General features: G+C 60.5%; 1 protein-coding gene across 1 annotated transcript in view; it reads left to right on the plus strand.

Moving 5' to 3' along the window:
- The first annotated feature begins 380 nt into the window (after positions 1–380).
- DNAH17 (dynein axonemal heavy chain 17) overlaps positions 381–26,510 on the plus strand; it is a 35,170-nt gene continuing 9,040 nt past the window's right edge. Inside the window, exons 1-64 of the mRNA XM_032199574.1 lie at positions 381–725; positions 1,349–1,542; positions 1,903–2,095; positions 2,167–2,266; positions 2,354–2,439; positions 2,598–2,723; positions 2,932–3,087; positions 3,158–3,244; positions 3,506–3,673; positions 3,905–4,021; positions 4,658–4,926; positions 5,039–5,234; positions 5,406–5,552; positions 5,861–5,969; positions 6,245–6,348; positions 6,431–6,571; positions 6,920–7,063; positions 7,261–7,443; positions 7,520–7,762; positions 7,859–8,028; positions 8,160–8,382; positions 8,455–8,571; positions 8,696–8,782; positions 8,988–9,140; positions 9,430–9,678; positions 9,851–9,973; positions 10,215–10,562; positions 10,642–10,733; positions 10,918–11,044; positions 11,280–11,432; positions 11,965–12,090; positions 12,474–12,581; positions 12,700–12,831; positions 13,366–13,526; positions 13,609–13,765; positions 14,155–14,259; positions 14,539–14,696; positions 15,029–15,167; positions 15,602–15,829; positions 15,988–16,125; positions 16,286–16,418; positions 16,692–16,819; positions 16,927–17,075; positions 17,187–17,469; positions 17,595–17,768; positions 18,457–18,664; positions 18,746–18,911; positions 19,437–19,539; positions 19,677–19,824; positions 20,103–20,194; positions 20,349–20,510; positions 20,665–20,829; positions 20,979–21,170; positions 21,576–21,842; positions 22,275–22,436; positions 22,910–23,143; positions 23,326–23,490; positions 23,595–23,690; positions 23,801–24,018; positions 24,202–24,409; positions 24,722–24,837; positions 25,181–25,373; positions 25,475–25,710; positions 25,875–25,997. Of these exons, the coding sequence (XP_032055465.1) occupies positions 381–725; positions 1,349–1,542; positions 1,903–2,095; positions 2,167–2,266; positions 2,354–2,439; positions 2,598–2,723; positions 2,932–3,087; positions 3,158–3,244; positions 3,506–3,673; positions 3,905–4,021; positions 4,658–4,926; positions 5,039–5,234; positions 5,406–5,552; positions 5,861–5,969; positions 6,245–6,348; positions 6,431–6,571; positions 6,920–7,063; positions 7,261–7,443; positions 7,520–7,762; positions 7,859–8,028; positions 8,160–8,382; positions 8,455–8,571; positions 8,696–8,782; positions 8,988–9,140; positions 9,430–9,678; positions 9,851–9,973; positions 10,215–10,562; positions 10,642–10,733; positions 10,918–11,044; positions 11,280–11,432; positions 11,965–12,090; positions 12,474–12,581; positions 12,700–12,831; positions 13,366–13,526; positions 13,609–13,765; positions 14,155–14,259; positions 14,539–14,696; positions 15,029–15,167; positions 15,602–15,829; positions 15,988–16,125; positions 16,286–16,418; positions 16,692–16,819; positions 16,927–17,075; positions 17,187–17,469; positions 17,595–17,768; positions 18,457–18,664; positions 18,746–18,911; positions 19,437–19,539; positions 19,677–19,824; positions 20,103–20,194; positions 20,349–20,510; positions 20,665–20,829; positions 20,979–21,170; positions 21,576–21,842; positions 22,275–22,436; positions 22,910–23,143; positions 23,326–23,490; positions 23,595–23,690; positions 23,801–24,018; positions 24,202–24,409; positions 24,722–24,837; positions 25,181–25,373; positions 25,475–25,710; positions 25,875–25,997 (10,523 nt within the window). The remainder of the gene's footprint in view (positions 726–1,348; positions 1,543–1,902; positions 2,096–2,166; positions 2,267–2,353; positions 2,440–2,597; positions 2,724–2,931; positions 3,088–3,157; positions 3,245–3,505; positions 3,674–3,904; positions 4,022–4,657; positions 4,927–5,038; positions 5,235–5,405; positions 5,553–5,860; positions 5,970–6,244; positions 6,349–6,430; positions 6,572–6,919; positions 7,064–7,260; positions 7,444–7,519; positions 7,763–7,858; positions 8,029–8,159; positions 8,383–8,454; positions 8,572–8,695; positions 8,783–8,987; positions 9,141–9,429; positions 9,679–9,850; positions 9,974–10,214; positions 10,563–10,641; positions 10,734–10,917; positions 11,045–11,279; positions 11,433–11,964; positions 12,091–12,473; positions 12,582–12,699; positions 12,832–13,365; positions 13,527–13,608; positions 13,766–14,154; positions 14,260–14,538; positions 14,697–15,028; positions 15,168–15,601; positions 15,830–15,987; positions 16,126–16,285; positions 16,419–16,691; positions 16,820–16,926; positions 17,076–17,186; positions 17,470–17,594; positions 17,769–18,456; positions 18,665–18,745; positions 18,912–19,436; positions 19,540–19,676; positions 19,825–20,102; positions 20,195–20,348; positions 20,511–20,664; positions 20,830–20,978; positions 21,171–21,575; positions 21,843–22,274; positions 22,437–22,909; positions 23,144–23,325; positions 23,491–23,594; positions 23,691–23,800; positions 24,019–24,201; positions 24,410–24,721; positions 24,838–25,180; positions 25,374–25,474; positions 25,711–25,874; positions 25,998–26,510) is intronic.

The following is a 26,510-nucleotide window of genomic DNA, read 5'->3' on the forward strand; positions in this document are numbered from 1 at the left end:
GGCCGGTGCTGGGACCAGTTGGGACCAGTGCTGGGACCAGTTGGGCTGCGGAAGGTGGTCGGAGGCTGCTGAGGGGCTGGGGGTGCGATGGGGGGGGGGAGCAATAGGGCTGGGCAGGGATGGGGCAGGCTGGGGGCTGTGGGGCAGGGATGGGGCAGGCTGGGGGGGCTGCGGAGCCAGGGGGCGGTGGGGCCGGGCAGGGATGGGGAAGGTTGGGGGGCAACGGAGCTGGGGCTGGGCCCCCTGCAGGGCTGCAGCGTGCAGCAAGAGGAGGCTGAGGGCAGGCAGGGGAGGGGGGCTCGGTGCAGCCCCCACTAAGCCGGGCTCTGACCCCCCCCAGCAGGCGCTGGGGCTCTGTGGCCGAGCCCGGTGCCCGCGGGATGTCGGCGGCCCCGGATGAGCGGCACGGCTTCCTGGAGAGCTTCGCCACGCTGCTGCTGCGGCTGCGGCCGGACAAGTGGAACAAGTTTGAGGGCAGCGAGGATGCCAGGGCCGTGCTGGACGAGTTCTTCAGGCAGCCGGACATGCTGGAGCTGCTGCTGTCGCTCAACCCCGCCGGGCAGCTCCAGCCCTCCACCGGCTTCCTGCCCACCCTCAAGGGCAAGGGCATCTACTTTGTGAAGAGGAAGAAGGAGAACATCACCCGGGAGAACTGCCAGGCTGCGCTGCTGGTGGGAGACATCAGCCCCTGGCCGGTGGAGCAGCTCATCGTCGTGGTGGAGGAGGTGGGTAGTCCCCACGGGCCACGGCCGCCCGGGCTCCTGTGCCGTGGGGCTGCTGTAGCCAGCACTCGAGGGGGGGCTCGAAAAGCAGCCGAAGGAAATTTGCTGACAGATTTTCCCCAGTGCTCACCCTGACCTTGCCACCCATGGGGCCGCCCGAGCCTCGCCGGTGCCGGTCACAGGGCTGCTGTTCTCCCAGCACAGCCGGATCCCTTCCCCTGTGCGGTTGTACAAACGCCGTAAATCCCCCTGCACCACACCCCATCACCGGGGAATGTCAGAGCGGATTCCTCTCAGACATGCTGTGAATAGTCCTGCTTAGAGGACTGCCCACCAGGGGCACTGGGAGCCACAGGGCTCCCCTTCCCAAATGTCGGTGCCTTTTGGCTGTGCACCAGCCCGTTCCCCCCACGTGCACTCGCTGCAGCTCACCAAGAGCTCCCAAACCACGAGAAGCCCCACGCAGGCTGAGCAGAGCCTGGAAGCACCGGTCCCAGAGCCAGGCTCGTCAGGAACGCAGCTGCTGCTGCTGCCAAGGCTGCTGGGGCTGGCGGCTCGAAGGGACACGGCACAAGTGGCTGGTGGCACGGAGAGCCGGCGTGCCCAGCCCTGCTCCTGTCCTCCAGGTCTTGTCCTCTCTGCTCCTGAGCAAGGAGAATGTGTTGGGCTGGCCCAGGGTGGTGGTGGAGGACGTAGTGCGACAAGCCCGCAGGCTGAAGAACGAGATGTTTGTGATGGGTGGCAAGATCCAGGGGAAGCCGCTGCTGCCGCTGCCGGAGCACCTGGACAGCCGGGACGGCTCCAGCACCATCCTGGACTGGTGGGTGCCGCCAGCACCAGTCCCCCTGGGAGCTGCTGTGGGAGCTGGGACGCCGGCTCCTTCCCTGCACAGCCCGTGGCCATGTGTTGGCTCTGCTCCCGCGTCCCAGCACCAGCCTTGGGCTGCCTGTGCTGAGCTGCACCAAAGGCTGACCTCGGTTCAGGTTAACGGGAGAAATCTGGGGGTTTTACCCCAGGTCCCTGGGTGCAGCAGCTCCTCAGCAGCACAGCAGCTCTGAGCAGCCCGTGCCGGGTGGAGGTGGCTGTGGAGGGGCACGTGGGGCTCCCCGGGGGGGTTTGGGGCTCCCTGGATGGATCGGGGCGGGTCGTGGTGCTGCTCCCTAACCCGGCTGCCTTCCAGCCTGGCGGGGCCGGTGGACGGGTCTGTGCTGCACTCCATCGAGACCATCGTCATCGACTGGTCCCACCAGATCAGGGACATCCTGAGCAAGGACTCGGCGCAGCTGCTGCTGGAGGGGCTGCACCCCTTGCCCAGGACAGAGTTTGACTTCTGGCACACCAGGACGAGCAACCTGCAGTGCATCAACGAGCAGGTAACGCCTCGCCCGGGGGCGGCCGGCACCGCGCCCCTGTAGCCGAGCCCACCGCGGTGCCTCTCCCGCAGCTCCTCTCGCCTCGGGTGAGCGCCCTGGCCGAGATCCTGGAGAAGGCCGACAGCTGCTACTGGCCGGCGCTGCAGGCCATGTTCCGGGACGTCAGTGCAGGTAGGGCTCCGGGCGGCCGCGGGCTCCTGCCCCTTGCCTCGCCAGCGAGGTTTCCCGGCCGCCCACGCTGTTTCTCTCCTGCGCCAGGCTTGCAGGAAGCCAACAACATCAGCCTCTACCTGCAGCCACTGCAGACCCTGCTGGAAGAGATGGAGCAAGCGGAGTACGCCCAGGTGGGTTACACCTGCTGGGATTACCGGGCCCTCCCTGCCCTCGCACTGCGGGCAGAGCCCCAGAGGCTGTGCGCGGGTGCGGGCAGGGACGCAGCCCGGTTCTGCCAGCCCGTCGTCAGCTCAAGGCCTGCATGCTAACGGGGACCCTGCTCCGGCAGCTTCAGTCCTACATCGACAGGGTTCTGTACACCGTCTGCCTCACCTGGGTGCACTCGGAGCACTACAACACTCCCTCCCGGGTCATCGTCATTCTGCAGGAGATCTGCAACCTCCTCATTGAGATGGTACTGCCGGGGCTGCGCGGTGCCGAGCCACCCCTGAGCCAGGGGAGGTGGCGTGGGTCAGGGGGGGAAACCTGGCCAGGGCAGCGGGAGGCCCCCATAACACCCCCACCGGGCTGGGGGGCTTGGGGCAGGAGGGGGCTGCGGGGAGCTGGGGAGGCCAAGGGGCACGAGGGGCCCCCCTGCCCACAGCAGCTTTTGTCTTTTCTAGACCCGAAACTTCCTGAGCCCTGAGGAAGTGATGAAGGGGCTGCAAGGAGAGCTTGAAGAGACCTTGGGAGGGATCAAACTGAGCATTTCCACCATCGAGAAGCTCTTCCAGTCCTACAGCAGCTGCTGCTCTGACCTGCTGCCCACCCTGTTCACGGTAGGTGCTGGGCTGGGTGCGGGTCTCCCTGTGCCAGCTCCGCTGTGCCAACGGCCCCGTCCGTCCCCAGGACAAGGAGCCCCGGCTCTGGGAGTTCCCCCCCTCCCTCGTCTTCAGGAGAATGGACGCCTTCCTGCACAGGCTGAAGACCATCGAGGTGACAGCACAGCACAGGGCATGGGGCTGGGGGCACCAGGGCAGACAGGGGGCAAACACCGCCCTGACTGCCAGAGGCACCCAGCAGCACGGGGGTGCCCACGGCTGGGGTGGTCCTGGGGTGGATGCTTTTGGGAACATTGGCTCATGTGGCACAGCCTGGCCCCGGTGCCGCAGCTTGGGCACCAGCAGTGCCAGGGAGTGGGGAGCCGGGGCTGGGCACCCAGCCGAGCCAGATGTGGAGGCTGTTGCTGCTCACCAGGAGCTGTACGAGATATCCATCGAGTTCCTGAAGCTGGAGAAAGCAGAGATGGGTGGAGCGAGAGGGAACATCCTTGGGAGCCAAGTGTTTCAGATCTACGAAGAGGTCTCTGAACTCGTGAAGGGATTTGCCGACTGCAAGTATGATCCCTTAGATCCTGCAGAAGAGGTGAGTGAATGCTGGTACAGAACGTATGCGTTTGCTAAATGAAAAAAAAATCTCTTGACGGAACATGCTGGAAGACCTGCATGTAAACTTGTCACCACGGCAACCCACGTGCTTGCTTTGGGGACAGTCGTGGGTTCTGTTGGCCGATCAGGTTAAGCAAATCCTCCTGTAGGGGCTGGGGAATGAAAGCTGGAGGCTGCGCCCCCCTGAGCGCTGTGCTCTTTCTGACAGCAATTGGACAAGGATTTTGCAGAGTTCCAGAGCAAGATCCAGGACTTGGACAGGCGGCTGGCCACCATCCTCTGCCAGGGGTTTGATGACTGCAACAGCCTGGCCTCAGCAGTGAAGGTACCTGCGCCGCGCGGCCAGCTCGGTGGGAGGGATCCGCCACCAGGCCGGGGGGGTGGCTCTGTATGAATGAGCTGGAAGAGGTGAACGGGGCAGAGATTAAACCCACGAGCGATGGGCAAAAGCTGTGGGAGAGGCTGAGTGCCCCAGCACGAGCTCCTGCCCTGAGCAGCGTTTCAGGGATGGTGTCAGGCTCAAACAAGGGAACAAAGCTGGGGTCCGGGGAGAGGCAGCCTGGGGGGGTGGGTGCTGGCGTGGGCTGAAAGCTGGCCCGTGAAATAGTTCTCTGTCAGGAGCAAAAACAATTGACATAAAACCCAAATGGTTTTAATTCATAAAGGTTACGGGTTCGATTGTTAAATTCCAATTTATTCAATGGAAACGCTGTGGGTGATGTTTTCTTCCATTTAAAAAGAAAAATCCACATTTTGGAGCTTCTCAGTGATGCTGTATTCACCTCCACACTGGAAGATCCCCTGCACAAAATGGCTTCTGGGAGAAAAAGAGAAATTCACCAGTTCCATGATACTGGCAAATTTCCCTGGAATTCCCCCTGAAGTTTAAATCCTTCCACCTCATCGCCTGCACCAGCGGCACGGGCTGGCCCAGAAGCGAGCACATCTCTTCCCTTTCCAGCTGGTGCACATGTTCTCCTCCCTGCTGGACCGGCCCCTGATAAAGGCCGAGGTTTCCCCCTACTATTCATCCCTGCTGGCCGCGTTCAGCGCCGAGCTGGACGCCGTGAAGGTGCTGTACGACACCCAGACCACCCTGGCACGGGCCGGCGGCGGCGCCCTCCCCGCGCACACCAACATGCCGCCGGTGGCCGGGCAGCTGCAGTGGTCCCTGGAGCTGCAGCAGAGGCTGGAGGGGCCGCACCGGGAGCTCTTCGCCATCGACCACCCGTGCGTGAGGCTCACACCGCTCCACGGGCTCTGTGCGGGGCCGGGCAGGGCGCAGCCCGGTGCCCCTCCTGCAGCCTGCTGCGGCAGCCGGCGTTTTGCGGTGCCCCCACAGCGCCTTGAGCAGTGCCGAAGCCGAGCTGGTGTCCAGGAAGTTCGAGGAAATGATCGCGTTGCTGCAGGGCTACCGGGAGGAGACCTACGGGCAGTGGATGAGCGGCGTGGACGAGGGCTGCCGCTTCAACCTGGAGCAGCCCCTGATCCTCAGGGACCCCTCCAGCTCCCTCATCAGCGTGAACTTCAGCAGGAAGGTGGGTGCTGGTGCACAGCCCCTGCCCGCGGAGCCCTCACAGTCCTCCGCTGCGTGCCGTGGTAACGCCAGCATCAGCTCGCCTGAATTCACACCCGACTTTCTCTCGGGGCTGTTGGGAAACATTTTGGGTTTTCCTTACGAGCGCTGTCTCCACCGTGGTGTCTTGCAGCTCGCCGCCATCCTGCGGGAGGTGAAGTACCTGAACTTCCAGAAGCAGAAGGATATTCCAGGCAGTGCTGAGAGCCTCTTCGCTCAGAATAAGACTTTCCAAAAGTTTGTGGATAATCTGGATCTCATCACTGGCTGGTACAATAAGGCAAGTTGCAACACGGGAGGCAATCTGCTGTGGTTTTGCTGCTGTCCCATGCCCTGAGCCTCGCTGAGAGCCTGGCAGAGCCTCACAGCAAAGGGGGCTCCGATGAGATGGGTCCCAGGAGCCCAGGGTGGTTGGAGAATCCCAGCACAGCACCAGCATGTCAGGGTGGCTGACCCCAGGCACTGGCGCCTGCCAGCCCTGTGTTGGTGGCCAGGGACCCCCAGCCTGACCCGAGGAGCGCGCCCCAAAGGGCAGAGTGGGTTCCCTCCTGCCCGCAGCTCCCTCCTGCAGCTGCCTCTGCTCCCCAGGTGAAGCTGACAGTGCTGCTGGTGGAGATCCCGCTGGTGACAGAGGAGCTGGAGGACATCGACAGGCGTCTGAGCACTGCGGAGCAAACCCTGTTTTGGCACCACGAAGGTACAAAGCCCCCCAGGGCAGGACCCTGCCTGTGCATCCGGGGGTCCCTGCAGACGGGAGCCGTGCACCCCAGGGGACAGCACTGTCCTGCCTCGCACCGGGTCCCAGCAGGGCCTTTCACCACCTTTGCACCTGAAACGCAGGTTCCCAGCCCCCGGGCAAGGGCAGGTGGGGGGCAGGCAGCGTGTCCCCGCTGTGGTAAAGTGCCCCCATAGGCTCGCTGACCAGGCGGTGCCAGCATCATCCCCACACCGCCAGCTGCGCTTTCCTCCCAGGTGTCATGGAATACATTCAGGAGATGAGAGATATCTTGTATGCCTTAGACAGCCGAATCCAGAGAACAAAGTTAAACGTGGAAAACGTCAGGCAGCTGATGGAGGTAGCAGGATTTTGCTGGTTGCTTTACAAACGGCTTTCCCGGTGAGCTTCTGAGAAGTCACACCGTCTTCCTTCCCTTGCAGGAGTGCTCAGCCACCCCCATGTTTGAAAGGAAAGACAACAAGGACACGGCGCTCCTGGACCTGGACGGGAGGGCAAACAATGTGAGCAAGCGCTACGCTGCCATTCGGGCAGCAGGCGACAGGATCGAGGCCGTGGTGAAGGTGAGGCACATCCCGCGTGGAGCGCTGCGCACCCTGACGCCGGCGTCTTCCCACGTTTTGTAACTGAGAGTTGGGCACAAATTTGGGTGCAACTCTCTGGTCTCTGCTGAGTCAAAACTCCTGGAGAGACCGTGAAATACTGCACGCAGAAATTCGCTGCCTCCTCATGGGAACGCCTTCGGCCACAGCTTCTGGTGTTGTATAGCGGAGAGAAGGATCTGAAGAGCAGCCTCACGAGACAAAGCAGTCATCAGTCCCGAGAGAGGGCTCACTTCCAGGGTGTTGGGAACTGGTACATTTGCTGGAAATTTATCAGCAAACATTAGGTTGGTTTTCCTTGGCTTGCAGGAGAATGCAGACCTGTTTAAGGCCGATACATCATCGCAGATATGGCAGAACTACGTAGAATATATACACAAAATAGTGTTGGATGGATTCAACAGACTTACTCACAGATCCCTAGAGCTGCTGCTCACCAACATGGTCCCTGATGTACGTCCAGGTTTGCCCTGCTGCTCCACGCCCGTGCTCTGCATGTGCTCGGGATGCACCCCTGCGTGCCTTTCCTTTCTGGGGTGTTCTGTTTGGTGGTAAACGCGCCCACCTCAGGGCTCCCTGGGGGGAATCCTGGGGCCAGGGGTGGGATGGGAACGGGGACAGCGGCCACGCAGGGTGCTGACCTCTTTCAGGACAACGTGGCCCCGTTGTTCGAGGTGCACATGGATCTGTGTGACAGCAGAGTGGGGTACCGTCCGTCCCTGGAGATATTAGATGACAACAGCTTCTTGGAGCTGGTGGAAAACCTTCTCAGCGACATCTACGGAGCCACAGAGTGCATGCCCCTCCTGCTGGAGGGGAAACTGAGCTACAAGGTGGGTGCCTGGCAGGTGAGCAAGGATGCTGCGGTGTCCCCCGGCCGGTCCCCAGGAGCTCTGCCCGTCCCTGCAGACCGAGCTGGAGGAGCATGGGGAGCTCAGCAGGATGCGGGAGGAGGTGGTGTCGCTGGTGGTCAACGCCATGAAGGAAGGCGAGGAGTACAGTGCCAGCTTTGAGGAGCACGCCCAGCTGTGGCTGGAGGACCCTGAGGAGTTCCTGCAGCGCTTCCTCACCTCTTGCCGTGCCCCCAGCCCTGGGGAGCCAGAGGAGCCCCCTCCCCGCGGGCCCCCGCCCCTGCAGCTCTTCAAGCAGGAGGTACCGGGGGGTTCTCCAGGGGGCTCGCAGTGCCCATGGAGGTTCTGGGTGCCCGGGGACCACCAGCCGTGGGCTGCAACCATCTCTCATCCCCAGATTGACTCATATGAGGCGCTGTGCGAGGAGGTGTCGGGGTTCGCCAACACCTGCGTGTTTGGGGGGTGGCTGCAGAGCGACTGCCGCCCCTTCAAGCAGGTGCTGCTGAGCGCCATCAGGAGACGTGAGCGGGTGCTCAAGCAGTACCTCACCAACCTCGTCACAACCAGGTAGGGCACGGGGTGCTCCTGAGCACCCAAGGGCACTGCGGCCAGGGGCAGGGCTGGCCCCACAGGGATGGAGTTAGCAGGGATGCGTGCTGCAGAGCGAGCCCCGCCGAGCTCCCCTGCCTTCTGCACAGCCTGCAGGAGCTCGAAGGCTTCATCAAAGAAGCCACTGCTGGCTTGACTAAGCCTGTGGAAGAGGGAGACTACGATGGGCTGGTGGAGGTGATGGGGCACTTGATGAGGGTAAAAGACAGGCAGGCCACCACCGACGGCATGTTCGAGCCCCTGAAGGAGACGATTGCGCTGCTCAGCACCTACGGAGAGGAGATGCCCGAGGAGATCCACCTGCAGCTCCAGGTGAGTTGCTCGAGGTGTCAGGGCTGGGCAGGGGCTCCCCGGGGCCGGGCTGTGACACGGCGCTCGCTGCAGGAGCTCCCCGAGCAGTGGGACAACACCAAGAAGCTCTCCTTCTGCGTGAAGCAGAACGTGGCACCCCTGCAGACAAACGAGGTCAACATCATCCGCAGGAAATGTCAGCAATTCGAGGTGCCCACACGGGTCTGGGAAAGGGGTGGGGGCAAACCTGCAGCTGCTCAGGAACACCCCTGTGCTCTCCCTGGGCCACCAGCCCCACGGCCCCGGCTCCCCCAAGACGCTGTGTCCCCCGCAGGTCCAGCAGCAAGCCTTCAGGGAGAAGTTCCGGGAAAAAGCTCCCTTTTTGTACACTGATCCAGACCCCTACAAATCTCTGAACAAGGTAGGGAGGACGAGGATGTCGGGGCAGGGGCTGGGCCCTGCGGAGGGCAATGCCTGCCCATGCCACGCTGCTCAGCCCTGCAGCAGGTTCTGTCCCCGCTGCACCGCAGCGAGTGCCGCAGGATGGTGCTGCCCCCAGGAAGGACACACGTCCCCAGGGCAGGACATGCGGCCTCCGGCTGAGCCCTTTTCTTCCTCTCCACTAGCAACAGAAAACCATCGCCGTCATGGAGAGCGAGCTGGCTGCCCTGTCCAAGTCAGCCGGGCTGTTTGAAGTGGCAGTGCCGGAGTACAAACAGCTCAAAGCTTGCCACAGGGAAGTGCGCTTGCTGAAGCAGCTCTGGGACATGATCGTCCTGGTACGTGCTGCCGTCTGCGAGCTGGAGGAGCAGGAGCACGGGGAAGGGCAAAGCAAGCTCCGTGTGCGTGCCAGGCTGGCCCCATTGCAGGGCTGAGCCACCCTGCAGCCACCGACGGCCTCGCACTCCGGGGAGCACTGGAGGGGTGGGGTGGGCACAGGGCAGTTTTTCAGCCAGTGCATTTCTGCTGGTACAGGGGATGTGCGGGTGCTGGTAGCACGGCTCTTTGTCCCAGGCAGGGCTGCTCCTGCTGAGTGCGTGTCCTATAACGGGGTGTTCCCAACCTCAGGTTAACACCAGCATTGATGACTGGAAGACCACCAAGTGGAAGGATATCAACGTTGAGCAGATGGATATTGACTGCAAGAAGTTCTCTAAAGACATTCGGAGCCTGGATAAGGAGATGAGAAGCTGGGACGCGTTCACAGGGCTGGACAGCAGCATGAAGAACATGATCACATCCCTGCGCGCCGTGAACGAGCTGCAGAACCCGGCCATCAGGGACCGGCACTGGCACGAGCTGATGCAGGCGACCAAGGTGTGCCCCAGGGGGTCCCCAGCTCTGCACCCCCAGGAGAAGCATGCAGGCTGCATCAGGGGTGGCTGTGCACAAATGTTTGTGCAGGCTCTTTAAACGTTTGTTAGGAAGCTGCTCTGGGGAGCCTGCGGGGTGGTGTCGGTGCCCAACGCACCGTTGGGTTCTGCTGCAGGTGAACTTCACCATGTCTGAGGACACAACCCTCGCGGATCTGCTGCAGCTGAACCTGCACAAGTTCGAGGATGAGGTTCGTGGCATCGTGGACAAAGCTGTGAAAGAATCAGGGATGGAAAAGGTACGGCAATCACGGCTCAGTTCGTTCCCAGTTTGCTGAGAGCCCCGTGCTCGAGCGCGGCTCTGCAGCTGGGGGCACTTGTGCTCCTGCTGCCAAGGGCTGAAGCCCACGCACAGCATGGCCCCGGCAGCTCGTGCTCTGGAGGAGGTTTTTGTGTGGCTGCCCTGCCTTCCCGCGGGGCCCCTGCCAGGGTTTGCCCTCGGTGCGCGGAGCTCGGCTCATTCTCACGCTTGCTCTAAAGGTGCTGAGCACCCTGAACACCACCTGGGCCACGATGCAGTTCGAACACGAGCCCCACCCCAGGACCGGCGTCATGCTTCTCAAGTCAGACGAGACGCTCATCGAGACGCTGGAGGACAACCAAGTGCAGCTGCAGAACCTGATGACGTCCAAGTACCTCGCCTTCTTCCTTCAGGAGGTGTCGGGCTGGCAGCAGAAGCTGTCGACCACCGACTCCGTTATCAGCATCTGGTTCGAGGTGCAGCGGACGTGGTGTCACCTGGAGAGCATCTTCATTGGCTCTGAAGACATCCGCAGCCAGCTGCCAGAGGACTCCAAGCAGTTCGATTCTATCGATCAGGATTTCAAAGTGAGGATCCCAGCCCTTCCTGCGCCCCCGTGAGCTTGTCACTGGTTCAGGTACGACCGAATCCTTTTTTGTCTCACAGGAATTAATGGCCGATGCGGTAAAAACTCCCAACGTGATTGAAGCTACCAACAAACCTGGGCTCTACAACAAGCTAGAAGCACTGCAGAAAAGGTGGGGTTTGAGTCACCCTGATGAAGCATCGTGGAGAAGCCTCCACCGACCAGTCTAAGCCCAAAGAGGCGTTTAATTTCTCCAGCAGTCAGTGACGTCAACTTCAACATAACAATAACTTTGCAGAGATTATAAAACAGTACATTTTTAACTGTATTTTTTTCTCTTCCTGGTTTCCTGTTAGACTGGCCATCTGTGAGAAGGCTTTGGCTGAGTACCTCGAGACAAAGCGCCTGGCCTTCCCTAGATTCTACTTCGTTTCCTCTGCAGACCTGCTTGACATTTTGTCTAACGGAAACGAGCCCGTTGAGGTACGGGTTGAATGCAAAGCCTGGAGACAAGTCCGGCACCTCTGACGTGCTGACTTCTTACAGCAGTTTTAAAATACTCTAAAAAACAAAACAGCATCCCTGGTACGCCGCTTCTCAGGGCTGCAGCACCCTGAGCAGTACAGGAGTGAACCAAAGCTGTAAAATAGCTCTCTGCACTGGGTCAGGTACAGCCGAGTCCTTTTTCATGACTCTGCTGTCGTGCCTCTGTCTGTAGGTGTCCCGTCACCTGTCGAAGCTGTTTGACAGTCTTGCTAAACTGAAGTTCAAGATGAGCCCTGACAAGAAGCCCCTGAAGGCTGCCCTGGGGATGTTCAGCAAGGAAGAGGAGTACGTGCCTCTGGACCAGGAGTGCGACTTATCTGGCCAGGTCAGCGAGGTCTCCGGCAGGTCTCTGCCTGGGGGGTGGAGTTGTGCAGGCTCAGGACCGAGACAAACCTTCTGCTTGTTGTGCAGTAGCAGACTGGCAGCAGTTTTAAAATGCTTTCATAAAGGTTTCCATGAAAACAAACAAACAAACAAACAAACAAACAACACAGAAATAGGACCCACGTTACAGGTATAGAACAGAGCTGCAGCAATGTAAGAGAACATGGAAACAAGCTGGCCTTGCAGCCCTCAGCCAGGGGGGGTTCCCCTGGTGTTTGGTCCCCAGGGCCATGGGGGACGGTCCCACTCTGCACCACTCCTTGTCTGTGATGTCCCCGTGCCCCTTCTTGGGGCAGCCGGGGCAGAGGACAGAGGTTCCCGTCCCCGTCTGGAGCAAGAGGCCACTTGCAGTGCCAGCTGCTGAGGAGCCACGGCCGGGCAGCTCCGTGATAGCAGCCGGCGGTGGGAGCCGCACGCAGCCAGGACAGAAAAGGGCTGCCGAGGGCTCGCTCAGAGTTCGCTGCTTGCACCAGGTTGAGGTGTGGCTGAACCGCGTGCTGGCGAGCATGCGCTCCACGCTGCGGCACCTGATCCCCGAGGCCGTGGTGACCTACGAGGAGAAGCCGCGGGAGCAGTGGGTGTTCGACTACCCGGCACAGGTGGGGAGCTGCGTGGGGCCGGGGCCGAGCTGAGGGGCGCGGGGCAGCCGCCACAGGGGTGGGCGCGATGCAGGAACCGGGGCTGCTACTGCCTGCAGCACGGGTCCCCGAAACGGGACAGCAACAATCTGCTTCTGCACAGGCAGCAGATTGCAGGGCAGGGGAAGCCAGATGTTGCACATCAGTGCTGAGCTGCTGCAGCCTGGCTCCTTTAAAATTCTGGCCGAGAGTGGGAACAGGCAGTAATTTACAGGAAAATCTGGTTACCTGCCCAAGTCTGAGAGGAGGAGCACGGGGCAGCGAGGACAAGGCCTGTCCCAGGCCGTGGTGGGGAGGGCTCGTTTCCCCTTATTGCCGCATTTTGTCGCTGTGATTTATTGCAGGTTGCTCTGACATGCACCCAGATCTGGTGGACCACAGAAGTTGGCATTGCCTTTGCAAGGCTGGAGGAAGGCTATGAAAATGCAATTAAAGATTATAACAAAAAGCAGGTTTGCATCCCTGGGACCTTGTCCTGCAGCCCCTCCCGGCTCTCAGCAGGCTGAGGTGTCTCAGACAGGTGGGGAAGTACAACGCCGTTTTCTGTTTATCATTTCTTTCCTCCCTCAGATCACTCAGCTGAATGCACTGATTTCACTGCTCATTGGAAACCTGACTGCAGGAGACAGAATGAAGATCATGACAATCTGTACCATAGACGTGCACGCCAGGGATGTGGTGGCCAAAATGATCGTCGCGAAGGTAGAAGTTACACGATGGTGTTTTCACTGCTTGTTTTCTTGGCACTTCTGAGCAAAGTTTTTCTTCTTATTCTTTTATTTTCTGATACTTTCAAAGTATCCAAAGTGTGAGAAAGCACAAAGAAGGTAAAAAGGTGCAGAGTTCGGGGTGCCTGGGAGCAGGGGTGGCAGCACAGCAGGGCTCACACCGGGCTGGGTCTGAGCTGTGCCAGGAGCACGAAGCTCTGGGGGTGGTAGGGTCCCGGCCACGCAGCTGCTGCCTGGGACCTGCTGGTGGCACAGGCACAGGCAGGGACCCTGAGCAGTGACCCTGAGCCCCAGTGGAGTCACTGCGGGCATTCCTTACCCAAAGCCACTGTGGTTCTGTGCTGGGACCCAGTTTGAGACACTGCCTCGGGGAAGGGAGTGCTGAAGGCAGGCCAAGGAGCAGCTCTCCTGCTTCCCGCAGCGCTGGGGGGTGCAGAGAGCCCGGGTCCCCGGGGCGGGCGGGCTGTGGGCTCACGCTCCCCATCAGGAAGTGGTGGATGCCCCGCAGGTGGAGAGCGCGCAGGCGTTCACCTGGCAGTCCCAGCTGCGGCACCGCTGGGACGAGGGCAAGATGCACTGCTACGCCAACATCTGCGACGCGCAGCTGCAGTACTCCTACGAGTACCTGGGGAACACCCCGCGGCTGGTCATCACCCCGCTGACCGACCGGTAGGGCTCGGCTCCCCGCGCCCCGTGGGCTCAGCTCCGCAGGGGGCAGCGGCAGCGCTGAGCCCGCCTGGCCTCGCCCCAGGTGCTACATCACCCTGACGCAGTCCCTGCACCTCTACATGGGGGGAGCCCCCGCCGGCCCTGCAGGCACCGGGAAAACGGAGACCACCAAGGACCTGGGCCGGGCGGTGGGCACGATGGTCTACGTCTTCAACTGCTCCGAGCAGATGGACTACAAGGTAGGGCCGCGGGGAGCAGGCAGTGGTGCCAGGCAGGTGAGAGCCGTCCTCCAGGACGAGGGGAGACTTTCGGGAGGCACCCCTGCAGCATGGCCCCCGCCTCCAGCTGCAGCGCCCCGCACTGATGCCTGAAGCCAGGCTGGGCTCTTGGTCTCCTCTCCCCCGGCTCAGCTGCCAGCGAGGGATGTGGGTCCAGGCAGCTGCTGCCGGGCTGTCCCGGGGGAGCTGGGGGCAGCTGTGACGCTGCGAGCCATTTCCCGAGGGAGCAGCACGAAGCACAAGAGCCGAGCGGCTCCCAACAATTGAGCTTCGTAACAAATCCCCAGGCTGCAGCCTTCTTGGGGAGGCTCCGTGTCTCTGAAGCCTCTTTGCTTTGCTTTGATCTCCAGTCCTGTGGCAATATCTACAAAGGGCTGGCTCAGACCGGAGCCTGGGGCTGTTTCGATGAATTCAATCGCATCGCGGTGGAGGTTCTGTCGGTGATTGCTGTGCAGGTAGGTGCCCTCCTTACAAAGCCACACTGCAGTGCCTCCCAGTATGGGATGAGTCCATCGGACTCTCTAGTCTGAATTCCCAGCCCATGCACCGAGCTTGCCTCAGATTAAACCTGGCTTTCAGAGGGACCCTTTGCAGCCACTGTCTGCGCCGTGTCGCGGTGGGGAGCGTGGTGACACGGGGTCGCTGGGCATGGTTACGAGCAGCCAGCCCCAGCGAGCACTGGCAGCAGGGACCCGCGGGGCTGTCCGCACTAACACGTCTGCTCACCTGCCCAGGTGAAATGCGTTCAAGATGCGATTCGTGCCAAAAAGAAAACGTTCAATTTTCTTGGAGAGACAATAGCGCTGGTCCCGTCGGTCGGACTGTTCATCACGATGAACCCTGGCTACGCGGGGCGGACAGAACTGCCTGAGAACTTAAAAGCTCTGTTCAGGTACCTGCGGGCAGATGAGGCACCGCTAACCAGCAACCTCCACAGCGTTTGCCTGTGTTGTAGCACATCGATAACATGGACAAAGCCTTTACTAGAGCAAGTGAGGACACCCGTGTGTCCTGAGCCCTGGTGTGAGACCTTGGCTCCCCGTGGCTGGGGGCAGTCAGAGGCTGTGTGGTTTGGCTGCTCAGTAAGCAGGGGAGGCTCGGGGCTGCTCATTGCCACCGTCAGCTAAGTAGCAGGGTGCAGAGAGGACAGAGCCAGGCCCTTGGAGGCGCGGGGGCTTGTGGCTGCGTGCACAGCTCTGCTGACCCTGTGCTGCTCTCCTCCAGACCCTGTGCCATGGTTGTCCCAGACTTTGAGCTTATCTGCGAAATCATGCTGGTTGCAGAAGGTTTTATGGATGCCAAGCTTCTAGCAAGAAAGTTCATTACTTTGTACACACTCTGCAAAGAGCTGCTGTCTAAACAGGTAATTTAACCATATCCATGGTTCTTTAAGTGAAAGAGTTAATCCGAATTTCAACCCTGAGAGACAGTTTAAAAGTTTCTCAGCTGGCAGTGATGTGCTGGCTTGTGCTCTGTGAAGTTCATGTCTATGGCTGGACAAGTTCCACTCCACGCTAGTGTGTCATATGGCATATTTCTGCCTTATGGAAGAAATCAAGAGGTTCAAAAATAGAATAGAGCGTAGCCCGTTGAGGCACGAGCATCCAGATGTTCTGCATCCCACCAGAAGTGATTTACAAGCTGGATGTGTGACAGACTGCCATTTGTTCCTCGGCTGACTGGGGCTGGCCGTGCAAACAAGCTCACTTCAGGGCAGCCGGACAGGCACTGTGTAGATGACCTGGGCGTGGGGTGAAATGAAAATGAAATCCTCACATTTCGCCACCCGCCCGGCAGGACCACTACGACTGGGGCCTGCGGGCTATCAAGTCCGTGCTGGTGGTAGCGGGCTCCTTGAAGAGGGGGGACCCCGGCCGCGCTGAGGACCAGGTTCTGATGAGAGCTTTGCGAGACTTCAACATCCCCAAGATCGTAACGGATGACCTGCCCGTGTTCATGGGGCTGATTGGAGACCTGTTCCCTGCTCTGGACGTCCCCAGGAAGAGAGATCTGAACTTTGAGAAGGTTTGGGTGCAGGCATAGCCGGGAGGGTGGGAGAGGTGGAGGCGTGCGCGGGGCTGGGGCATGAGCCCGGCCCTGGCACCGCCGGGCGCTGGCAGCTCCCTGGGGTCTTGCTGGGGCTGATCCAGCTCCGCGTGGTCAGCGCCTGCTCCCCCCCCCAGATCATTAAGCAGTCTGTGCTGGAGCTGAAGCTGCAGGCGGAGGAGAGCTTCGTGCTGAAGGTGGTGCAGCTGGAGGAGCTGCTGCAAGTGAGGCACTCCGTCTTCGTCATCGGCAACGCCGGCTGCGGCAAGTCCCAGGTAGCGGCCACGCGCAGCCCTGAGGTCTGCAGCAGCCCCAACTGTGGCTGCCCAGGCCTGGGCACGCTGCAGCAGACGGCAGCGAGGAGAAGGAGGTCCAGGGTTGCAGACGTCCTTGCAGGAGCAGCCATCGCCGCTGCACAAGTCCCCTCTCCCGCAGGTGCTGAGGTCGCTCAACAAGACTTACCGCAACATGAAGCAGAAGCCAGTCACTGTGGACCTCGACCCAAAAGCTGTGACCTGCGATGAGCTGTTTGGGATTATTCATCCAGCTACACGCGAGTGGAAGGACGGTGAGACACCAAGGCTGGCACGGGCAGTCCCAAGGCGGCGCCTGGCACATACGGCCAGCAAGTGAGCGGTGGGTGCACAAGCAAACACCCTCTGGGATGCATCTCTGAGAACACCTCTGTGAGCGGTGACAGCAGTGGGAAGGCCTCTCCTTGGGGCTCTTTGCTGGAGCGATGGGGAGAGGAGGGAGGGTGGCGTGCGCAGGGGAGGCACCAGTGCAGCACGTCCCCCCCAGTGAGCACACTGCAATGACCCACGCGTCTCTTTGCGGGCAGGCCTCTTCTCTTCAACGATGCGTGACCTGGCCAACATCACGCATAAGGGGCCCAAGTGGATCATCCTCGATGGAGACATCGACCCCATGTGGATTGAGTCCCTGAACACGGTCATGGATGACAATAAGGTTGGTGCCATCGCACCTGGGGAGCTTTGCTTGTGAAGTCAGCTTGCATTCATGCCTGCTCCCCAAAATTGGAGCTGCCCCCCCTCATGATGGGCCACTTCCCTCAGGTTCTCACCTTGGCCAGCAATGAGCGCATCCCCCTCAACCCCACCATGCGGCTGCTCTTTGAGATCAGCCACCTGCGGACCGCCACGCCGGCCACAGTGTCCCGGGCAGGAATCCTCTACATCAACCCCGCGGACCTGGGCTGGAACCCGTGAGCACGGGGATGGGATGGGGGCAAGGGCAGGGATGGGACAGGGACAGGGATGGGACGGGTGGGCACAGTCCCTGCGCTCGCCTGCAGCCTTGCCGATCCCTTTCACAGCGTTGTGACCAGCTGGATCGAGAAGAGGACCGTGCAGTCCGAGAAGGCCAATCTGACGATCCTGTTCGACAAGTACCTGCCCGTGTGTCTCGAAAAGCTCAAGTTTGGGTTCAAGAAGATCACCCCCATCCCCGAGATCACGGTGATACAGATGATCCTGTACCTGCTGGAGTGCCTCCTGACGCCACAGAACACCCCGCCGGACTCTCCCCGGGAGCTGTACGAGCTCTACTTTGTTTTCGCCTGCACCTGGGCCTTCGGCGGGGCCATGTTCCAGGACCAGGTACGGCCCCGCTGCGCCCACCGGCGAGAGCCTCGCGCCTGCTTCCTCCCGCGGCCACGTCCCTGTGGGAAGGAAGAAGCTGCGGTGGCCACCTTGAGAGCTTTTCTCTGTTTGGTTCCTTCCAGCTCGTGGATTACCGTGTGGAGTTCAGCAAGTGGTGGGTGAACGAGTTCAAAACCATCAAGTTTCCTTCTCAGGGGACAATTTTTGACTATTACATTGATTCGGAAACAAAGAAATTCATGCCGTGGACTGAAAAAGTGCCAACGTTCAGACTCGATCCTGAAGTCCCTCTGCAGGTAATTCCCACAAACTGTCTGCATTTGCATCCTTGATTTGTTTATTACCCCGTGGTGTTTCCCCCAAGCAACCGTGGGCCAGAGCACGCATCTGCAGCAGCGCAGGTACCTGGGCTGCCCCTGCCGCGGCGCGCTGTGCAGGACGGCATCAGGCACACCCCGGGGCTCGCTGCGCTTTGCTTTATTCCATGGAAACCTCAGTAGAGCTGCAAGTTGTAACGCTGCTTCTTCAATTTCACTCTAACATGTGGCTTTGTAGATTTTCATGAAATAATTATAAATATTACCTGAATGCAAAATGCACTTTAAAAAATTATTTGCATATATCTTTTGAAATGCTGTGATGAGGGAGGGATGGTTGCATCAAAGATGTCAGGGAAAAGGGAAATGTTACGGCCGAACTGGGCAGGGACGTGGGCAGGTTTCAGCTGTGTTGTGTTGTTTTGTTTTGATGGCATGTTTTTCCGACAGCTCCTATTCTGGGTCAGAAAGTTTTTACAATAACCAAGCACCTGAGACCTTTTGCTGTAGAGAGGGACCAGATTAGTACGGCAGGACGGATCTTTGGTTAGAGCAGCTGGTAGTGCCGGGAGAACCGGACAGCGGGTCGGAGGGAAGATCTGCAGGCAGGCTCAGAGCTCAGCAGAGAGGGGTGAGCTCTGCAGGACCAAGAGCTTCTTTTTCCCAGGCCTCCATGGTGCACACGACAGAGACCATTCGCATTCGGTACTTCATGGACATGCTGATGGAGAAGCAGTGGCCGGTGATGCTGGTGGGGAACGCAGGGACAGGGAAATCGGTGCTAATGTGGGACAAGCTGGAGGCACTCAGCACGGACGAGTACCTCGTGCAGTCCGTGCCCTTTAACTTCTACACCACCTCGGCCATGCTGCAGGGTAAGAGCTGGCCGCAGCCAGCCCTGTGCTGGGGGCACCCTGCAGCACTGCCCCATCACAAACCCTCTCCTCCCTCTGCAGCCATCCTGGAGAAGCCCCTGGAGAAAAAATCGGGGAGGAACTATGGCCCACCGGGGACCAAGAGGCTCATTTACTTCATCGACGACATGAACATGCCCGAGGTAGACAAGTACGGCACCGTGGCACCGCACACGCTCATCCGGCAGCACATGGACCACGGGCACTGGTAGGTGGCCGGCTGGTGGCACGGCCACTGCAGCTTGGAGATGCTCAGCCCAGAGGCGTGTGCTGTGGCACAGCCATCAGGCCGATCCCTCCCGTCCTGGTGAAGGATCTGCAGCCGTGTCCCTGCTCACGCTGCCTCTGGCGTCACACAGCCAGCAGAGCCCAGCAGCCCCTGCTCAGCAGCTGCTGGGAAGGCTTTGGCAGAGGAATTAGGAAAACTGGCAGCTATCCCAAACCCCGCAGACCCATCCAAAGCAAATAACCCCTGGCTGGGACCCCCCGTGTGGCACGTAGAGTTTGCTGGGAAGCGAGGAGGGGGTGACAAGTGCCAACTGCTGCAGGGTGTGCGTGGGGCCAGGGCTGGCCTTGGGGGCATGGGGAGGTCTTGGCACAGAGCACTGCCAAGAGCGCTGCCAGGCTTCACCGAGCACCGGGGAAGCGGGCACCCCTAGCAGAGCACAGAGGGGCTGGTGGGGCTGGAGGAATGTGCCACAGGGGAAACATCACCGTGACGGCCCTGGCACAGGTACGACAGGAACAAACTGACCCTGAAGGACATCCACAACTGCCAGTACGTGGCCTGCATGAACCCCACCGCGGGGTCCTTTACCATCGACTCCAGGCTGCAGGTACGCAGGGCTCGCAGTGCTGGGGTCCCAGCCCGGGGCCGGAGCCCAGGCGGGGTTGGAGAGCCCCGCGGTGCTGCCTGGCTCCGTCGGCCCCTGCAGGGCAATGCTCCCACCTGAGTCTCTGCTTTCTGCTGCAGCGACACTTCTGCGTCTTCGCCGTGAGCTTCCCCAGCCATGAAGCACTGCTGACCATTTACAGTGCCATCCTCACGCAGCACCTGGCCCTGCAGAAGGTGCCGGTGGCAGTGCAGAGGCTGCAGGCCCAGCTGGTGGCGGCAGCACTGGGTGAGCCCCTGCCTCCTTGGGTGGGGAGGGCAGCGCGAGGCAGCCCCTGCGTCGTGTGTCCTGTGCCAGGGTCCCAGCAGCAGGGCGTGGGCAGCACCTGCAGTGAAAGCCTGGCCTCCCCCCTCTCTCCAGTTTACGTTCCAAATGCAGCACTGGGTCCTAGGAGTTGTGCTGCTGAAGTCTCGGGGATCACGGGGTGGGGGTAGCACGGAGCGAGGTGCGGCCACCCGATGGTCCTGGGGTGCTGCCCGCCCGCTCACCCCATGTCCTGCCCACAGCCCTGCACCAGCGGGTCACCTCCACCTTCCTGCCCACGGCCATCAAGTTCCACTACCTCTTCAACCTTCGGGACCTCTCCAACATATTCCAGGTACCGGTGGGGCTGTTCCCTTTAAAACACACTTAGTCCACGCTTTCCTTTACTGTGTGTCCTTGTAAGTACCCCGACCTTTTCCCAAAGCCAACTTCTTAACTCAGCTCTGAGTAGCAGCAAAATAAACCTTGAGGACTTGTGTGTTTGCCAGGGCTTGCTGTTCTCCACCCCCGAATGCCTGAAGAGCCCCATTGACCTGGTGCGGCTCTGGCTCCACGAAGCCGAGCGGGTCTATGGAGACAAGCTCATTGACGAAAAGGATCAAAAAACCTTTGGAAAAATGCTAACCGACACCTGTAAAAAATTCTTTGATGTAAGTTGTGCCGGAAAACAAGGGAGGGCCCCAGCCCAACAGGGCTGCGTGGCAGGCTGAGCTCAGCCGGAGCGCGTGGCCGTGCCAGGAGCGCTGCGCGGGGGCAGGCAGCGTCCCTGAGCCTCGTGCCCAGCGCTGCCCCTGCCTCTCCCAGGACCTCAGCGAGGAGCTGGTGTTCGCCAAGCCCAACATCTACTGCCACTTCGCCCAGGGCATCGGGGAGCCCAAGTACCTGCCGGTGCCAAGCTGGCCGTCGCTGAACAAGCTGCTGGGAGATGCCTTAGACAACTACAACGAGGTCAACGCCGTGATGAATTTGGTGAGCGCCCTGCCGCGGGACGCCTGCGCCGAGGCAGCGTGTGGGCACCGCTGTGACACCGCTCTCAGTCAGCTCTGTGCGATTAGGGGCGTTCACAGCATTTGGTGCTATGATTCAGAATATTAATCCTTCTCCCGTGTTTTCTTTAGGTGCTCTTTGAAGACGCAGTGTCTCATATTTGCAGAATTAGTCGGATCTTAGAGTCTCCCCGAGGGAATGCGCTGCTGGTGGGAGTAGGAGGCAGCGGGAAGCAAAGCCTTTCGCGGCTAGCAGCTTACATTAGCTCTCTAGATGTGTTTCAGATGACGCTGAGGAAGGGATACGGCATCCCAGACCTTAAGGTGAGTGTGGCTTTCCTCCCACACCTCCTTGGGTGGTGCAGCCCGCTGGCGGGGACAGAGGTTGCAAACGCCCTGCAGTGAGCCCTGTGTCTGAGGTGGGCACACGCGGGCACCCTGCTCTGCCCTGTGCATGTCTGCACTGCACAAAGGTGTCTGCTGAACACCCTCGGGTCCTGCTCCCCACAGCATTCCCCATCCATAGGGCGGGTGCACCGTGGGCAGCTCCATCTGAGCACACAGCATCGGGCACCCTGCACCTTCCCGAACACAGCCCCTGCATCTCCGAGGGGTGCCAGGCTGGTCGCAGGGCACCTGGCGTGGTGCTGCCCCTGCACCACACCGGGCACCGTGCCTGGTTCTGCTCCGGAATGGCTGCGGGTCTGACGGCTCCTCTCCCCTGCCCAGCTGGACCTCGCCTCCCAGTACATCAAGGCAGCCGTGAAGAACATCCCCACCGTGTTCCTGATGACGGACTCCCAAGTTGCCGAGGAATCGTTCTTGGTCCTAATCAATGACTTCTTGGCATCCGGGGAGGTGCCGGGGCTTTTTCAGGATGATGAACTGGAAAACATTATCAGTGCCATGAGGCCGCAAGTGAAGTTTCTTGGATTGCAAGACTCAAGGGAAAACTGCTGGAAATTATTTATAGAAAAAGTCAGGCGTCAGTTAAAGGTAGGTGTGCCCCCACAAAGGCTGTTTTGCAAGTGCTCTGACGTGCTTAATCCAAAATCTGTTTGCAAACATGACACAGAATACTGCGGTTTCATTATGCTGTAATGAGTCTGAGTGAAAGACATTTTCAAAGCATCCTCAGCCAACTGCAAGCCCCGCGGCCCCAGGGGCGCAGCTGCTGACGCCCACGTCCTTACCTCTCAGGCACAGGGGTGCGAGCGGCACTCACAGGGAGGCCGGCACCAGCACCAGCGCTGGCCCAGCCCCTGCTGAGCAGAGCAGGGCACGCAGCTGCACAGCGGCCCTGGGAGCAGGGAAGGACTTTAATGGGTGGGAGGCAAAGCCTCAGCGTTCACCAGCGCCGCGTGCAGCAGTGGGGAGCAGGCAGCACTGTGCCAGCAGCCGCCCCACTCAGCAGCACCGCCTGCCCAGGTGATCCTGTGCTTCTCCCCCGTGGGCTCCACGCTGCGGGTGCGGGCGAGGAGGTTCCCTGCCGTGGTCAACTGCACAGCCATCGACTGGTTCCACGAGTGGCCCGAGGATGCCCTGGTGTCCGTCAGCAGCAGGTTCCTGGAGGAAACGGGGGACATCGAGGTGAGCGCCGCAGGGTCCCCAGGTCAAGGCACAGTGTGCTGCGGGGGGAGCAGCAGCTGCATTCTGCTCCCTGCTCCCTGCTCATGGGACCCCAGGGATGGGAGCGGGGACGAGCTCCCAGCTGGTGCTGGTGTTGGAGGCTGCAGGCTCACGCAGTGCACGTGGGATGAAACTCTTGTCCTTAAAAAGACACCACAAATGACAGCCAGGACCAGCTTTCCCGCAGTGCAGCACAGGCTAACCTGGGTGGTGGGAGTCTGGGGAAAACCAAAGCAAGGCTTGAGAACGAATGTTCGTGTTGTGACCACCTGCATTTTTCAGCCGTGCGCTGTGCTGCTCTCATGAAGCAGCACCCTGACTGCTGGCTTCTGCCACTAAATGTGTTGCTAACATTGCATGAACACTCATTTTTACCCCTCGTGTGTGTGCTGCAGCAGTGCCACAGGGCGGCTCACTGTGTTGTTCTGATGCAGCCCGAGGTCAAGGTGTCCATCAGCCAGTTCATGTCCTACGTCCACACAAGCGTCAAGGAGATGTCCCAGATCTACCTGGCCACAGAGAGGCGCTACAATTACACCACGCCAAAGACCTTCCTGGAGCAGATAAAGCTCTACCAAAACCTGCTCTCTAAAAAGAGGAGTGAGCTCATTGCCAAGATCGAGCGGCTGGAGAACGGCTTGACGAAGCTGCAGAGCACGGCGTCCCAGGTGCCTGCCCCCCTCCTGGGGTGGGATGGGGGGAGCGAGCTGGGCAGCCAGAGCCGGGCTCTCAGAGCTTGCCCCACACAGGGTGGTCACAGTGGCCGGGGATCCGAGCCATGCCAAGCTGCTGCTGCGAGGCCGGCAGGGCTTGGTAGGCATCCCACCCCCTCCCATCCTCCCCCATCCAGGTGGATGACCTGAAAGCCACACTGGCGATCCAGGAGGCAGAACTGAAGCAGAAGAATGAGGACGCAGATAAACTGATCCACGTGGTGGGCGTTGAAACAGAGAAGGTCAGCAAGGAGAAAGCCATCGCTGATGAGGAGGAGCTGAAGGTCCAGGCCATCAACACGGTACGAGGCTGGGGCAGCACGAGCTCTGTCAGCACCGTGGTGCTGTGGCCGTAGCCAGCACCGGGCACGGCTGCTCACCCTGTCCCATCCCCTCGCCTCCCCAGAACGTGGCTGAAAAGCAGCGAGCCTGCGAGACCGACCTGGCGAAGGCAGAACCCGCGCTCATCGCCGCCCAGGAGGCGCTCAACACTCTCAACAAGGTGTGAGAGCCCCCCGTGGGGTGCGTCTCCCCGGGGGTGGCAGCACGGCTCTGGGGCCCCAGCCCTGCCCAGTGCCAGGTGATGCTCAGCAGCCCCTGGTCCCTCCCCAGAACAATCTGACAGAGCTGAAGTCCTTCGGGTCCCCACCACAAGCAGTGGTGAATGTCACGGCAGCCGTGATGATCCTGACAGCGCCCAACGGCAAGATACCCAAGGATAAGAGCTGGAAGGCGGCAAAGGTCATGATGGGAAAAGTGGACACCTTCCTTGATGCCTTGAAGAAGTTTGACAAGGAGCACATCCCGGAGGCGTGCCTCAAGGCGTTTCAGTGAGTGCCACCCGGGAAGGACCGGCGGGGGGCTGGGGGCAGGCAGCTCAGCTCCGAGCACCAAACCCAGACGTGGGCTCTGCCCTCCAAAACTGCGCCCGTAAGCTGCACAAAGCAGAGCGGGACAGGAGCCACCGCTGGCCTCGGCAGGGAGGCTCAGCACGGTTTGTTCTCCCTCTCCAGGCCCTACCAGTCAGACCCCAGCTTTGACCCAGAGTTTATAATGTCAAAGTCGACGGCCGCGGCAGGGCTGTGCTCCTGGTGTTTAAACATCGTCCGCTTCTACGAGGTGTACTGTGACGTGGAGCCCAAGCGGCAGGCGCTCGAGGAAGCGAACGCAGAGCTGGCAGAGGCGCAAGAAAAACTCAGTCGCATTAAGAACAAGATCGCAGTAAGTGCGCGCTGCCTCCCGGGCAGTCCCCGGCCAGGGCTGGCTGCTGCAGCCCGCGGCTGTTTGCCTTGGCTGGCATCCACCGTGGCTCCGGATCAGCCGCTAACCATTCAGCTGCGGGCCGCGGAGAGATGCCAACAATGAATTAGAAAGATTCTTACCATTTGGGCAGCCCGGAGTCCAGGTGCTGTGTCTTCTCAACAGGGACCGCAAGCTCATTAGTGTCTGCAAAGCTTTCTCCTGGCCGGCAAGCTTGCTGCAGTTGCATTTGGTATGTGTGGGAGCTAACTGTAAATGTGTTGTCTTTTGAAGGACCTGAATGCCAACTTGGCAACTCTCACTGCACAATTTGAGAAAGCTACGGCCGAGAAAATCAAATGTCAGCAAGAGGCTGATGCAACTAACAGAGTCATCACACTAGCAAACAGGTACTGTGCAAGCAGGGCTCCAGCTAAATGGGGCTGTGGGCAAGCAGCTGGCACTGCTGCTGCTCCCCGCCTTGCCTCGCTCCCTCTGACACAAAGGTCAAGGCCAGATTCAGGCTCCTCGCTTCCCCCAGATTAAAAATTCCCACATGTGAATTGGGCCGGAAACTCACGGCAATGCAGTGGGGCAGGATGGTGCAGTCACAGAGCTGTGGGCCCTGAGGCACAGCCCGAGCTGCCCCTCTGCCAAATTCGGAAGCAGAGCTGGGTTCATCAAACTGGGCATTTGGCGAGGGCTGCGCTGTGTCCCGGTTGGGTCCCTGCACCTTTTGCTCCGTCCCTGCAGGCTCATTGGGGGGCTGGCGTCCGAAAATGTTCGCTGGGCTGAGTCAGTGGAGATGTTCAGAGAGCAGGAGAAGACACTGTGCGGGGACGTGCTGCTCATCTCCGCCTTCGTGTCCTACGTCGGCTACTTCACCAAGAAGTACAGGGCCGAGCTGATGGAGAAGTACTGGATCCCCTACCTCGAGGCGCTGAAGGTGAGCGGCTGCAGAGCCCCCCCGGCAGCTCTGCCCCCTGCCCCGGCACCGAGGGGCCCGCGCTGCTCGGGGGCCGGGCACCCAACGTCCCCCCATGGCAGGTGCCCATCCCCACCACCCCGGGGCTGGACCCCCTCAGCCTCCTCACCGATGCTGCCGACGTGGCTGCGTGGAGCAACCAGGGGCTGCCCAGCGACCGCACGTCCACCGAGAACGCCACCATCCTCTGCAACACCCAGCGGTGGCCGCTGGTCGTGGACGCCCAGCTGCAGGGCATCAAGTGGATCAAGAACAAATACGGGGAAGAGCTGAAAGCCATCCGGCTGGGCCAGAGGAGGTGGGTCGGGGGGGCCGGCTGCCCGCCCCCTGTGCCCTACAGGCTCTGCACGCCCATCAGAGCCAAGGCATCTGAGAGCAACGGGGGCCAGGGTGCGCTGCAGGGTCTGGCTGGGGGGCATTTGCCCAAGCTCACCACAAGCCCCCCTCCCTGCCCGGCTGCAGCTACCTGGACACCATCGAGCAGGCGGTTTCTGAGGGACACACGCTGCTGATCGAGGACATCGGTGAGACCGTGGAGCCGGTGCTGGACCACCTGCTGGGCAGGAACACCATCAAGAAGGGCAGGTTGGCACGCACACTTGTCTCTGGTGGCCGAGGAGTTGTACCTGCTGGGAGACCCACTGCTGCCCTAAAATGTCCCTTTATGCCCCATTTGCATGACAGCAGCTGAGGCCACATCCATGCCCCCTTCACATGGGAGCCCCTGGTCACATCCCTCACTTTTCTCATGGTTTACGCTTGTAGTCAATGGGACTTTGGGGCTGTTCTGGTCTGCTGAGTTCATTTAGTGATTCAAGAAAACCATGTTCCCCAGTGCACCTGCAGGATAAAGCCTGATAAACCAGGAGGTTTTTTCCTGGCAGACACAGGCACGTGGTCAGTGATGGGGCTCTTGCCCCATGTCCTGCACCGTGTTGGTGCTCCCAGCCCTGACACAGGAGCTCTGCCCCCACCGGCTGCAGCCGTGGGGAGCTGCACCCCTGGTGGCCCTCCCTGGGCTCATGGTGCAGCACCCACAACATCAGGAGCCCAGAAGCAGCCTCAGATTCCCTCTGCTCCTCAGTCCTTTTCCCTGCC

Source organism: Aythya fuligula, chromosome 18, assembly GCF_009819795.1.
Source record: "Aythya fuligula isolate bAytFul2 chromosome 18, bAytFul2.pri, whole genome shotgun sequence".
Taxonomy (NCBI): domain Eukaryota; kingdom Metazoa; phylum Chordata; class Aves; order Anseriformes; family Anatidae; genus Aythya; species Aythya fuligula.